General features: G+C 36.2%; 1 protein-coding gene across 2 annotated transcripts; it reads right to left on the bottom strand.

Moving 5' to 3' along the window:
* Nucleotides 1-932: 932 nt before the first annotated feature.
* Nucleotides 933-13,608, bottom strand: LOC143856484 (uncharacterized). 2 transcript variants are annotated; one of them, XM_077366716.1, is made up of 6 exons: nucleotides 13,104-13,604; nucleotides 5,192-5,288; nucleotides 3,224-3,399; nucleotides 3,029-3,104; nucleotides 2,744-2,800; nucleotides 933-1,294 (listed from the first exon to the last, which is right to left on the bottom strand). In XM_077366716.1, exons 1-5 carry the CDS (start codon nucleotides 13,257-13,259, stop codon nucleotides 2,784-2,786), a joined length of 522 nt encoding a protein of 173 aa, XP_077222831.1. In that variant the 5' UTR covers nucleotides 13,260-13,604; the 3' UTR covers nucleotides 933-1,294; nucleotides 2,744-2,783. The 2 variants fall into 2 exon arrangements, with proteins under 2 accessions (XP_077222831.1, XP_077222830.1); XM_077366715.1 differs by lacking the exon at nucleotides 2,744-2,800 and having other exon boundaries at nucleotides 13,104-13,608.
* Between the last annotated feature and the right edge of the window lie 272 nt (nucleotides 13,609-13,880).

The raw sequence follows: 13,880 nt of genomic DNA, 5'->3' as shown, positions 1-13,880 counted from the left end.
CTCTTAAACTCGCTCTGCACTCCTGCTCATACTGACTTGAGTGTCGAAGGGCCTGTCCGGAGCAACACTCCGGGTTGGTCATTCTGACCTTGTTTGCTCTTTGTGCAGGGCTCGGCTGCTCAGCTCCCTCACCTCGGTTTCTCAGGTCCTCCAGCTCGGCTCTTACGTCACTGTCATATCTGTTACCGATTTTAGGCCTAACAGATAGCTTAGTGATCATGGAACATAAAGCAATAGGTAGGCTGGGACCTGCTGCTACAGTTGCTTTCTCTGCCTAATAATAAGATATTAGCTTGCAATGTTATTTTCTAAAATATCTAAATTATATACCATGTGATTTATTCTGTCACTTAAAAGAATGTCTCCTATTTTTCTGTTGGGTTGAGTCTCATTTCTCAAAACCCAATCATTGAATACATTTGAAAGGAATACCAAAAGCAGAATGTCCAATAGTTCTTCATTGAGGCTCATTTTTTTTTCACATAAAACAAATTTAACTCGCACTTTACGCTTAAAAAACGGGTTTTCATTGCGTAAAAAAATTTACTCACAAATTTGTTTTATGCGTGTTTTAGGTCCAAAAAAATGGAGCCTCAATGATCAACTATTAGACATTCTGGTTTTGGTATTTCTTTTATGTTTGAAAAATTGGCCCAAAATTTGTTTACAACCATTTACGTCGAAGAATGACAGCCTGAGGGAAAAAGGTCTTTTGTTACAAGCGGACTCGGTTGACATCAGTGTCACCTTCAAGTTATTGATATAAGTCTCATTGCTTCCGCCAAAGTCACATTCCGAGGAACTTAAATGTCCTGAGGATTTATTTAAACAGTAGCCCTTTCAGGATTAAATAGATACCACAAAAGAAAAAACCCTAGATCCCTTTATAGGTCTATGATAATGCAGAACCTCTGAAAATATGATCTCAGAAATGAAGCACAAAGGACTTTGCATTCACTGGATGCTAAAAACACAAAACACTACATAGCTGTCTGTACTCTATAACCTAGGGCTAAACCCTTAAACATTGTTCAACATAGAGAACATATTGTATTACAGCTTACTATCTAGTGTAGCATTACAAGATGACTCTTAACAAGGGATAAAGACAACTTTATAACTTATGACTAATGAAAAACATATTATGCGGATTCTTCAGGTGGGTCTTCTATTGCAAGAAGTACAAGACCCATTTGCAGCTCCCCTCCAAGGTGGGACCAACCATGATAGCAACTATCTTAAGTTTTACAACGACATATGACAGATGAAAGCGCCCTCAGACTTCCTGAAAATTCTGCAAGCACATTCAAATAAATTGTGCAAGTCAATCTACTCCATTTCAGAACAAACAAAAAGTAATCATATGGAATAAAAATGAACATACCTTGCCAAATTAAGGATGAAGAAAATACATACAAAATAGAGCATGTCATCAAATAAGCCTCATGTCAAAGACTTAAATTCATCCAAAGGAAATGTTGAAGAAAATTCAAGTGAAATTTTGAGAAACATCAAATAAATAAATGTTTTCTCAAAGCTTAAATTACTGCGAAGAAAAAAAGGTGTGGTGTGCCATAGATACTGACGAAAAAAAAAGTTCAGAACAATTTTTCATACTTGAATTTTGCAAATTTAACAAAATCCAGTACTTCACATGCAATTTGAAATCTAAGTTTCTTTAAGTACCAAAATTAAAACTATTCATAATTTGTTTCTAAGGAAATCTAATGAGAATGAAAGGAGGATTTTTAAACTGTAACTCTTTATGGGAATAATTATTGGGGACATTTTTTTGCGTAGGTAAGCCTCCTACCTCAAGGTTGAAGAACAAAGCCTTGATCAGTTGGCAAGAGGCTCAACCCCGGCATTTACTGTTGGTAGGATGACCTTTAACTGCATGCTATTACATCAGATCTGTTATTTTCCGAACCACAAAATCTTAGATGCAGCACTCAAATCCCTATCCTTGTTCTAAATTATTCTGAGAAATTTGAAGTTATATACTCCCATTATTTTTTCTATAACTGCATTTCTGTGAGCGATTCATAGGGTGAAATACGTTAAATAACAACCCTAGGAGACTCCATCCATGTTATGAATACTTACTCATATGCTCTTATTACTTGAAATCACTAGTCAAATAGAAAAAATAAATCAAAGAAAACATCATAAAATACTGTCATCAATTTCAAAGTTATGGTTGGAGCAAATGAAATAATCTCCTCCAGAAATTACTAAAAATCTCTATACATAGCAGATCACATAACCTGATTGAGTATAATATCCAAATTGGAAATTGGCATATAACAGTACAACCACCACCATCAATGAATAAAAGCCATAATCAATTGAGAACTATAATGGTCAGTATAATTTTGCCTTGCAATTCTCATTTCCCAATACCAGTACATCTCAGAGAATCTTTTACTAATGAGATGTAAGTTTATAGAAATTCATCTGCAGTTTTTATATAAATATGTTGGATCTTAATAATGTGAACAAACAGGCGAAGAGTTAAAAATTTCCAGACACATAATGGATATAAAGTAATCAGAAACTTAATCATGTAAATACTCAGCTATTAAAATGAATCCGTTCAAAACAAAATGTTTGAGTCTAATAGGCTTATTTTATTTTTCCAGGTAATCTGAGATTCAACTATGGTCCAGGCATGTAAAAGCCCCGTCTGTTAACCCCAAATGGATTCAAAGTTATGTGAAATATGAGTTATAAAATAACTTACTATGTAAATTGGGGGTTCAGATGCCTTAGAATGTGATGCTTCAGTAGTAGAGTGATCCTGAAGTAAAAATAATGCAAAAAAAAAAGGGAAAAAAAAATCGTTGTCAGATCGAAACTACAAAAAATCTTCCAGATACAATTTTTTTCTTTCTCCATAGGTAAAATACTTAAAAACACGGCGATATATTTATACAAAACTTCTACCCCGAGCACACGCAATGGAGCCATAGACAGTCAAGTGAAATCCAATCCACAAAATAATTTTATCTATGGACAGCATCTGTACCTTGCCACCAATTTCCTCTTGAAGCAATGTTTGAACTTTCTAAATTTGAATCATCTTCTCCAGAATCCTTTTTGAGCTGTTAATGTATAATCAGAGATGTGTTACCCAAATGGAACATTAATGATAGTGAACAAGACTGACTATGATTACAATTTTTCACAATTAATAATGTCATGCATGATATGGATTACTCACATCATATGGTAATCTAGAGTCTTGGGTAGTTGGGGAACGGGAATAAATGTCTTGGCCACCATAATATATTGACGAACTGAAAAAGCATGGTTGTACAGTATCATCCTGAAATACTGAACTCCTGTCCTTGTAAGGAATGCTTTTGCTGTTGCTATCACTACTCTGGGAAGTACCATCTGCAACAATACATGATAAAAGGGTGTCTAGAATGGAGCTCATGTTTCTTTTGGGAGATAAAAACTATTCATTAACTAAGTAAAACAATCAACTTTATGAGTATGCATGAGAATAAATCTCCAATAAAGTTATTTCAGAAATAGTTTGGATTAATTGTTAATAAAAGGAATATCTTATTAAGAGGATTAAGAGAGGGTAATTTCATAAATTTTACTGTGGAACTCTCCATGTAGTTATCAAATTCTCAGTACATTTACTAGTAATAAAATGTCTTCATTTGCATAAATATGATTAAATAAAGATTTGGCCTACACTGATCAACATGTGATCTATGATTCAAAACCAACAGATAGCAAAAAGGGGTGTATCCTCTGTGAAATTAGGAAAGAGAGGACATCAGAAATACACAATAGAAAGATCCAAGAATGTATACATCAAATTATAGAGATAGAAAACCACCTACAATATCATCAACTCAAGATTAGAAACATGATATGTAAAAAAATGGTAATTAGCACAAAAGCTCAAATTTTAAAGACACATCTTGATCAGACTAGTATGTGAGATTTCTACACTGAGAAATTGCAGCATAGTCTCATGCCATGTATGTCAGTTATATGGTACACTCATGGGAATGCTACTACTCCATTCAAACAGAACAAATTCAAGTGATTACAGGAAAGCAATGCAACCCAAAGAATGGCAGACGATGAAATCAACCTGTTAGAAGCTTGCCATCTCCATTGGCTTTTCTATTGAGGTTACTAAATAATAAGAAAATTAGTATGAAACTTCCTATTAAAAACTTTGGTTACACATACTACAGATGGGTAAAAAGGAACATAACGCAAAGCCAATAAAATTCACGAAACCGATCATAGGAATGTTCTTCATACATTGCACAAGGCCAACAAGATGGGTTACACAATTTTGAAAAATAGTGTCATATATAAAAGAGGTAGTTAAGAAGCGAGATAGGCTAAGCCCATCAGGTAGGGTTGGGTTCTGCAGAGAAAATTACATCTAAAATGCAGCAAAAGAAGAAAGATAAATTAAAGCTCATAATGTTAAGGAGATCATTGTACGTATATTATATTGCACATTGCAAATATCCATGAAAAGAGTGAGAATGCTGGTGTCATGAAAATTTAGATGGGAATGATATGATTATAGTAATTTCGAGGGACATCATCATGCATTGAAGGTCCCTCAAAATAAAAGTTGAATAGGGTCATTTCAAGTTATCTTTTTCCATGTTTAAAAAAATATAAAATTTTAGAAATATTTTATCTTTCCAAACTTTTTCTAGAAAATTTCTGCAATCCGAACAGAGCCATAGATTCTCAAGGATATCAAGAAAATTGAGGGAGTAGAACAAGATGAGGCAAACCCAATAAAATTCATTGAACCCTTCTGAAAGAGGATGGATTTGAGGTTAGATTTTTCTAAATAAAATTTTAACTACCACCAAAATGTGGAATGAAGTCTAAAATCAGGTGACAAAGAGAAGTGTATACTCCACATTGATATTTCTTTCCCATAAATTAGAGATGCATTAAATATTGAAAGATTCAATAAAGAAAACTCAACAGATAGATGATGAGATGTTGTTGAGATTCTTACATATAATTAAAATCACTATCAGAAGCATGAACAAAGAAAACTCATTTCTTTACAATGAAGGTCAGATAAGTAACAAACATGTCAGGCCGAAAACCAGTTTATCTGGACTAAAAAAAGCAGAACAACATTTATTTGGCTGGTAGCAACAAGATGGGTCTCTTAACAAACCTCCAGGCGCATAGTTGGGATTCCAAGCCTGAACATTTTGATCCTGCTTTCTCCACGGTCCCAACAACTCAGACTGCGATGAATCCTTCCCTACTCTCTGGTACCAGAAAAAAATTATTTGGAACTCATTGAATAAAATCCCAAAAACAAATACAGGACTATATCCATCCTCCACATTCCAATACAAATGAATTATAAGAAAAAATAACAAAGAAAAAACTAATGCCCTGTTCGTTTAAGATTATGACAACCGATTGTGAGTGGCAAACCTTTTATTGGACTCAAATTTATGCTTAAGTTTGGGCCCAAAAACCGATTTGGCACTCACAATTGGTTGCCATAATCTCAAACGAACAGGGCCAAATGTTTGTTTTAGATTGTGACAACTGATTGTGAGCTCCAAACCAATTATTAGACTCAAGGTCAATATTTGATTCTTATTAGAACCATCTTTCATAGGCCCTGTTCGTTTTATATTGTGACAGTTTGACAACCGATTACGAGCCCCAAACCAATTATTGGACACAAAATTATTTTGAGTCAATATTGGTTTGGGGCTCACAATCGGTTGTCACAATCTAAAAAGAACAAGGCCCAAGAAAGATGGCCCTAATCAGAATCAAATACTGAATTTGCTGCAAAACCTCCATAAACCACAATACTAAAATCATTCAACTAGAAGTTTCGTAAAAGCCATGCAAAAAAATCAATACAAATAAATTACAAGAAACAGAAAAAAAAAGAAACATAGAAGCCCGAACTCCATAACTCGAATAATCCATACACTCTGGGCAGGTTTGGCTACCATGAATTTATTTTCGTGAAGTGACTATGTTACGAACCTAAATTGGTTCATAACGGATTTGATCTTCTCAGAGGGAAGATCAGCCTCTTGACCCACTTTGAGGGAAGGGCCGTTCCTCCTTTCTGTGCAAAAACACAAATTTGGGGATAAATTTCTCCATTCCTAAAAAAGGCTACGTACAAGTTATTTGTAGAAAATCTCTAATCTAGATAATCCTTATCTTTAAGACACCTACGCAACAAAAACAACTACAAACTAATCATTAAAAGTTGCATATCAAAACTAATTTATTTTATGCCAAGTGGCACTAGATAAGCATGTAACATTCCTCCCCTCTTGAAATCAACCTTGTCCTTAAGGTTGGAGATTGATACCCAATTGGTGAAAAATTAGATCTTGCGCACATTCTGAAAGTCTTTCTCCTTCTCCCTCCTTTTCTTCTTTTCTTCATCTTGTGGTATGTCTTCATCAATGGATGAGACAACTCCATTTTCAAAATGATCTCATCGTGGTGTTCATCAAAGCTCCTTCGTTGTATTTTCTTGGAATGATTTGGATGTCGATGCACAGATGGTTGTGGGTGAGAAGAGGAATGGTAGACTCTTTGGCGACGAACATTCTTTTGTGGCTGTTTCACCTTTTCTTCTGGCTGATTTTTTCCTCTCTTCTTCCTTTCTCCTCTTTTTCTATTTCGCCGCTTCCTTTTTCTAGCTATCTTTTCTTCGATTTGCTTTCTTTCATCTTCACACATTTCCTTGATCAGAATGTTGATTTTGTTCAGGCCTTTCGCAAATCGTCGTTGCTCTTCTATCATTTTTGAAACAGATACTTTCATCTTCTGAAAATCATCGTGCAGGGAATCCAAAACCTCCAAAGATGTATTCATGGCGCAAGACCGACTGGTCTGATACCACTTGTTACGAACCTAAATCAGTTCATAACGGATTTGATCTTCTCAAAGGGAAGATCAGCCCATTGACCCACTTCGAAGGAATGGACGTTCCTCCTTTCTGTGCAAAAACACAAATTTGGGGATAAATTTCTTCATTCCTAAAAAATGCTACGTACAAGTTATTTGTAGAAAATCCCTAATCAAGATAATCCTTATCTTTAAGACTCCAACGCATCCAAAACAACTACAAACTAATCATTAAAAGTTGCATATCAAAACTAATTTATTTTATGCCAAGTGGCACTACATAAGCATGTAACATTAATGTTAGGTGCCTCGACGGGTCCCGCTTGGGGTGGAATAAATTACTTTGGTATTTTAAAGAATAAGATTAGATGTTACCACATATGATATATTTAGTAGTTAGGATATTTTAGGATGCTATATATTTAGTAGTTAGGATATCTTAGGATGCTAATTGAGATTAAGATAATCTTTATTTAGTTATTTCTCATATTATCATAAGATCTTTCAAGATCTTTGTATGCTTATCTGTAAGTGCTTTATATAAGCACAAATTACATTTAATGGAAATCAATGAAGAAATTTATCCCCAAATTTGTATTTTTCAAAGAAAGGAGGAACGACCCTTCCCTTAAAGTGGGTCAAGAGGCTGATCTTCCCTCTAAAAAGATCAAATCCGTTATGAACCGATTTAGGTTCGTAACAATTGGTATCAGAGCGGCACGATCCGTCATCATGTCGAAGAAAATCGAAGTAAAAATTGAACGATGAGATGAGGAAATAAGAGAGATCAAAAGGCATCTAGCATATATGAATGCCAATTTCAACAAGTTGGCATTATCGCTTGGCGTGAAGATAGAAGAGCCCCCATGTTTGAAGAAGTTGAATGAAGAATTCAACCAGAGCGTCGTCAAGAAGGCTGGTGTGCCTAAAAGAAAAGAAGAAACAGGAAAAGGGAGAAAAGAAGAAGAGCGGAAAAAATTAGATAGAAGAAAAGGCGAAAAGGCCACAAAAGAAAAGCGTCGCCGAAGAGCCTATCTGCGGACCCCGATCCCTAGGACGGTGGCGAGGACACGAGATCCCCGTCGATCCTTTGAGATCTCCACACGTGAAGGAGAGCTCTACCAAGGAACTCTCGAAAGAGTGCCCCTCACAGCATGAGTGGCGATGTAAAATGAGATACCTCTTGATTCAGGGACAAGCCCGGAACCGAGACGTACCTGAAACAAGAAAGAGTCGCCATCCAAGGAAGTCGGCCCTGGATCCCATACTATACTCTGTCGCAACGGATAACCAGAGATACAAAAGTCCATGCCTGATGACGAATGGGGAAGGTGTTAGGCGCCCCAAATTTGCCCGAGTATAAACACCTGGTCTCTTATGCCATTTATTTATTAACTTTGAAGAGTTTTGGGCAAAAATCATGTGAAATGGGAACGGATATTCCCGAGAAGACGTCTACCTAAGCATGCATGTCTCGGGGACGAAAATGATAAACATACACAAAATAAATGAAAGAAGTGTCGCCTAAACATAGCTAAGTTATAAGTGTCATGCCTAATTGGTGTCTAAGTTCTGGTGGACAAACACATGCATGCTACAGCTAAAGGTATAAGGTATGTTCATGAAAGTAAGAAAACACAACAAAACACACAGCACAACTCGACTCCACACACGACTCGACATGACAAACCCTAGACTCTAATGTGATACTTGACTCGGACCAGGATGGTCATCCCGGCTGCTCTACGTATCCCGGCCTAGGAAATAATCAGAGTCAACGTAGTTCGGTGGCCTATTCTAAGCTACGATGCCTAAATGTTCCTAGAACACACTAGACTCAACACGACACGACTCGACTCATGTTTAAGTTGTTTAAGCATTTTAGACACATCTATATGCCATAAACTAATGCAAATCAATCTAGTCTAATGCAGGTGGGCCCTACATCCTATATGTAACTAGGCTGTATGTCCTAAGGAAAATGATGGGTTGACTAAATGCATCCTAATCTAGCTATCGGCTCGATTAAGTGTCTAACCGACCACAAATTGAGGCCTCCTAACTCTATGGATACTCACACGACAAGACACACAAAGCATCAACATATTCAGGACAGACTCTTAACTCTAAGACACCCCAAACTTCTAAGACAGACTCCTAACTCTAGGGGAAGATCTTTTTTAAAAGGTTTTGAAATTTTGTTTTGTTTTTGAAAGGTTTGAAATGTTTATTTTGAAAGGTTTGACTGGACTTGGTGCCTACGTACCTCGTGGGAGAGGATCAAGCCAACGTAGTTCGGAACGAAACTCTCCTAACTACTCCTAAAGACTCAAGACTTTTGAGATGTTTTTTAGATTTTTTAAAAAAAATAATTTTGATATTTTTGACTTTAGGACAGACTCATAATATCTCGCAACGGTTTGACAAAATCCTATACTTTGCGGGGGATGGACAGAATCACGACTCTGCAAGGGTTTGACAGAATCCTATGCCTTGGAAGGATTGGACAAAATCATATCACTTATGAAAGGTTGGACAGAATCCTAACTCCCTATGATGATAGGACAGACTCCTGAAACTGAAGGACTGACTCCTCTGCTAAAAAGTGACTCTCTAGGTAAGGACATACTCATATATTAAAGGACTGACTCCTAGTGCATAACCCTAAAGGGGAGTGCTAATGCGGCTGGGCTAGTCTCCTATAATAAAAGGATAACTAGGACAAATGAGACAAAGCCTGTCTCCTATGGGGGAACAACTAACTCTAATGAGATACTGAATGTCTCCTATGGAGGGCTCCAAGTAGCCTTATCATTGTCCTTGCAACGATAAATGGAATTGGCAATTAATAGACCAAGTTGGTCTTCAACTAGTAGAAGATGTTTTATTTGAGACTTGGACTGTCTCCTATAGGCAGACTCACTAATGAGACAAGACATGTCTCCAAAGGGTAAGCTTTCTATGAGACAAAGCATGTCTCTCTAAAGGGTGTGACTTTCTATGAGACAAAGCATGTCTCTCTAAAGGGTGTGACATTTTTACACAAGACATAGCTTGTCTCCTAAAAGGGGTTTGATTTTTCTGTTGAGACATAGCTTATCTCTCTAAATGGTGGGCTCTAGATAACTCTTTTATTGCCCTAACAATGAGAAGGAGAATCTAATTATTTGAAGGTATCTAAAAGATTGGGCAAGTCTTCCAAATTAAATAGGGGAGTGCTATTTGGACTGAGCAATTCTCCTAAGGAAGGGCTTGGGCTAACACCTTCATCGCCGACTAGGCTAAGCATGAATCAAGCATCAAAAGCACACATTTGCATTCTATATGGAAGCTGAAAATTCGTATTTAACATTACACTATCCTAATGGCAAAACTAGTAAAAGTGATACACATAAAATTTGTAGGAGACACATCAAGCAAAAATTGATTAGTTATACACTTTGCCCGGTTCTCGCCGGAAGGGGCCGGAAAATGACCATCTCCCGGCAAATTTCAGATTTCAATTCTGCAGTTTTGCTTTTCAGAAGTTCTGATTTGATTTTGCAAAACAGAGGATCAAAAAAACATTTTCAAGAAAAGTGTTCGACTACAATATTTTAGAAAACTCATCAAATAAACTTTTCTCCACTGACAATTTTGGCTGGATATTGCCGGAAGTGGCCGTAAAACGGTCATTTCCGATCAAGTCCAAATCTGGAAATGTAGTGTTTTTGGGTGATATCTTAAAAGTAGCATAACTTTTTCATTTTTCATCTTTACGAGGCCCGGAAGATGTCAAATAGAAGATCACAAAAAAATCTACAACTTCCATGTGTATCACTATTCCTAGATCTAACCATATTTTAGTGAAAATTTGAAAATAAAATCTAGACAGCATGTAATTCAACACAATTTCATGACATTTCACATCAAAACTTCATTCAAACACAAGATCTATGAGAATTTGACACAAATATATGATAATACATGCTGATTAGGCTTAGATCTAACCATGTTAGTTTTAGCTTTGGAGATCTTTAAGGAATTTTCACAAAAACACACATAGATTCACCATTTTGCACCGAATTTTGAGCTGAAATCTTTAAACGGCCATAACTTCTTCGTTTCTTGGCCAATTTTGGGCCTTTATACGCCAAATCGAAGATCTCAACGAGTACTATACCTTCACGTGAGAAATTATCATGAATTCCAACTAAAAGTGATGAAAAATGGTAAAAAGAGGCTGGACAGCGCTTAGTTTTGTCATTTTTACATCGAAATTCAACTAGAGCTCAAAATTTGAGGTGAATTGCTTTAGATTTTCAAATGGGACATATTTTTAAATATATTTTGGTAGATTTTAACCCTAGGTTGCTAGATCTAACCATTTTTAAGTATTTTCCACTTAGATTTCTCATTTTAGCCTAGATTTTCAAAGAAAACTCAAAATCTACTAACCTTGTGCTCTTCTCTTGGATCTCTCCTTGAAAGCTTATTTCTCTCTCTAGATCTCCTTTTTTCTCTCTCTAGATCTTCTTTCTTTCTCTAAATCTCCTTCTTTCTCTCTCTAGATCTCCTTCTAGATCTCCTTATTTCTCTCTCTAGATCTCTTCCTTTCTCTAGAATTATCTCTCTCTCTTTCTAGAAAGCTCTCTCTCTCTAAGATCTTCTCTCTCTCTCTAGAAAGCTCTCTCTCTCTATCTCTCTAAAATTATATTAAAAGCCCTAATTTCTTTCAAATGAGAGCCAAAATACTCTATTAATAGAGTTTTTTCTTAATTTTTGTCTCCCATTAGTTTACAGGAAAACCCCTTTTAAAAAATTTTACTTTGGTTTTGATTGCAAAATGGTGGCCATTTGAAAAAAAGTTTAATAAAAAATTAACTAATTTTTTTTTTTCGCCCCTTAAGTTACCTTGGACAACCCCTATTCATGAATATGTTGTATTTTAACTAAATGAGGGGTATTTTCAAATAAAACTCTTCATGGGCGACATTACAGAGATAATGCCCCCCCTTTCAGCTCTAGTATAAAAACTGGCTGCCTTACAGGATATTTCACTCACCTTTCGCACTACAATTCTAATTCGGCTCGTCTTATTAGGCATTTTTTCTCGGATTTTGATGAAATTTTGCAGGGACATAGTTGGGACCCTAACCTATCCTAGGGTGAAATTTGGGGCCATAATTTCTTGATTTGAAGGATTTTCTATTTACACAAAGAGGTTTAAGGCACGGTCAAAATGGGGTGTCTACACTATCGTTCCTCACAAACTGTCCAAGGCCATCGAAAAGATTCCCATCAACAATCATCCGTACATCAACATCCAAATCATTCCAAAATAACAAAACTAAGGACCTTTCATGAACGTCTCCATGGGATCGGTTTTGAAAATGGAGTTGCCCCAACCATTGATGATGACATACGAAATGATGACCAATCTCAAGATGAAGAGAAGAAGAAAGGGAGCGAGAAAAAAGAAGAAAAGAGAGATGGATTACGGAAAGTTCTATGCAAGATCTCAATTTTCGCTATTTGGCCAATGCTTAATCTCCAACCTTGAAGGCAAGGTTGATTTCAAGGGGGGTGAATGTTAGGTGCCTAGACGGGCCCCGCTTGGGGTGGAATAAATTACTTTGGTATTTTAGAAAATAAGATTAGATCTTACCACATCTGATATATTTAGTAGTTAGTATATTTTAGGGTGCTATATATTTAGTAGTTAGGATATGTTAGGATGCTAATTTAGATTATGATAATCTTTATTTAGTTATTTCTCTTATTATCATAAGATCTTTCAAGATCTTTCTATGCTTATCTGTAAGAGCTTTATGTAAGCACATATTACATTTAATGGAAATCAATGAAGAAATTTATTTCCAACTTTGTGTTTTTGAAGTGGGTCAAGAGGCTGATCTTCCCTCTAAGAAGATCAGATTCGTTATGACTGATTTAGGTTCACATCAGACTAAAAGATTATGAAACAAAAATCAGGAAACCATTTTCTCTAGTGATGAGAAGTGGCTAAAAATAAGTAAACAAATAACTCTATATCAAAATATGATCGGATCGTCTTTTGCTGCTCTCTCTCTTTTCACTTGGAGACACTAATTTATCCTGTATATTCAAATCAATCAAGGGAAAACAAAAACAAGAAAATAATCCCAAAAAAAGAATTCCATAACAAAAAGGACGGATAAACATGATACCGGAAAAATGTTGCTGAAAACCCCAGTTGAAGAGGAAATGGATCCAGCTGAAGAGGACTCGGGGGACGAAGTGATTGGTTTTTTACCCTCCATAGCTCGTTGAATTTCTGCCGATTTTGAAGAAATGACTATTTTTTTACCCTCCATAGTTCCCATCAAACACTAGAAATGAAAAAAAATCAGTTTCTCCCACAAACTTTCTCTAACTAAATTAAACAGAGCAACACGTGAAGATTGCAGAGAAGAAGATATGGGCTATGTTCTTCTATGTTACGTTATGTTACGCCGGCATGTGCTCACATTTATAGCTCTCCCCTCTCTCTCTCTCTCTCTCTCTGAGAAAATTTATCTAAGGATCTCTGAAAAATCGTTAAACCCACGCTCTCTCTCACAGAAAATCTATATGTTGATCTTTGAAAATCCTAAAACCACTTCTCTCTCTTTCTCTCTGTACTCAGAAAATCTATGTATGGATCTCTGAGAATCCTAACCGTCTCCCTCTCTCCCTTCAACGAAAATTATATTGGGTAAGTGACACGACGAGTCATCGTATCCGCCAAGAGGGATCATCGTACAGTTGCAAACATCTGAGCAGCACGTGTCTTTAGTAGTTGAAAAATGTCACCCTTATGCAATAATGTTGATTTGCTTTTTATGTACTTTTGCCTCAACAAGGCCGGTCGTCCATTGGGAATGGATTGTGGATTTATAACGTCACATGGACTTTTTATTAGAGAGCATTTCCAAATAAGGTTGTGCCTTGTGAGGTGGGGCTTA

Source organism: Tasmannia lanceolata, unplaced genomic scaffold (assembly GCF_043159265.1).
Source record: "Tasmannia lanceolata isolate RefF3 unplaced genomic scaffold, GAP_Taslan_0.1 ptg000023l, whole genome shotgun sequence".
Classification (NCBI taxonomy): Eukaryota; Viridiplantae; Streptophyta; class Magnoliopsida; order Canellales; family Winteraceae; genus Tasmannia; species Tasmannia lanceolata.
Note: the sequence above shows the minus strand (reverse complement) of the source record. Positions and strands in the feature narration are given on the sequence as shown.

Coding starts and splice junctions, on each gene's coding strand:
- LOC143856484 (XM_077366715.1), bottom strand. CDS start 13,259: ATGGGAACTATGGAGGGTAAAAAAATAGTCATTTCTTCAAAATCGGCA. Junction 5,289..13,103: donor TTTTCAGCAACATTTTTCCG/GTATCATGTTTA, acceptor TTCTGGTACCAG/AGAGTAGGGAAGGATTCATC. Junction 3,400..5,191: donor TCCCAACTATGCGCCTGGAG/GTTTGTTAAGAG, acceptor GTATTGTTGCAG/ATGGTACTTCCCAGAGTAGT.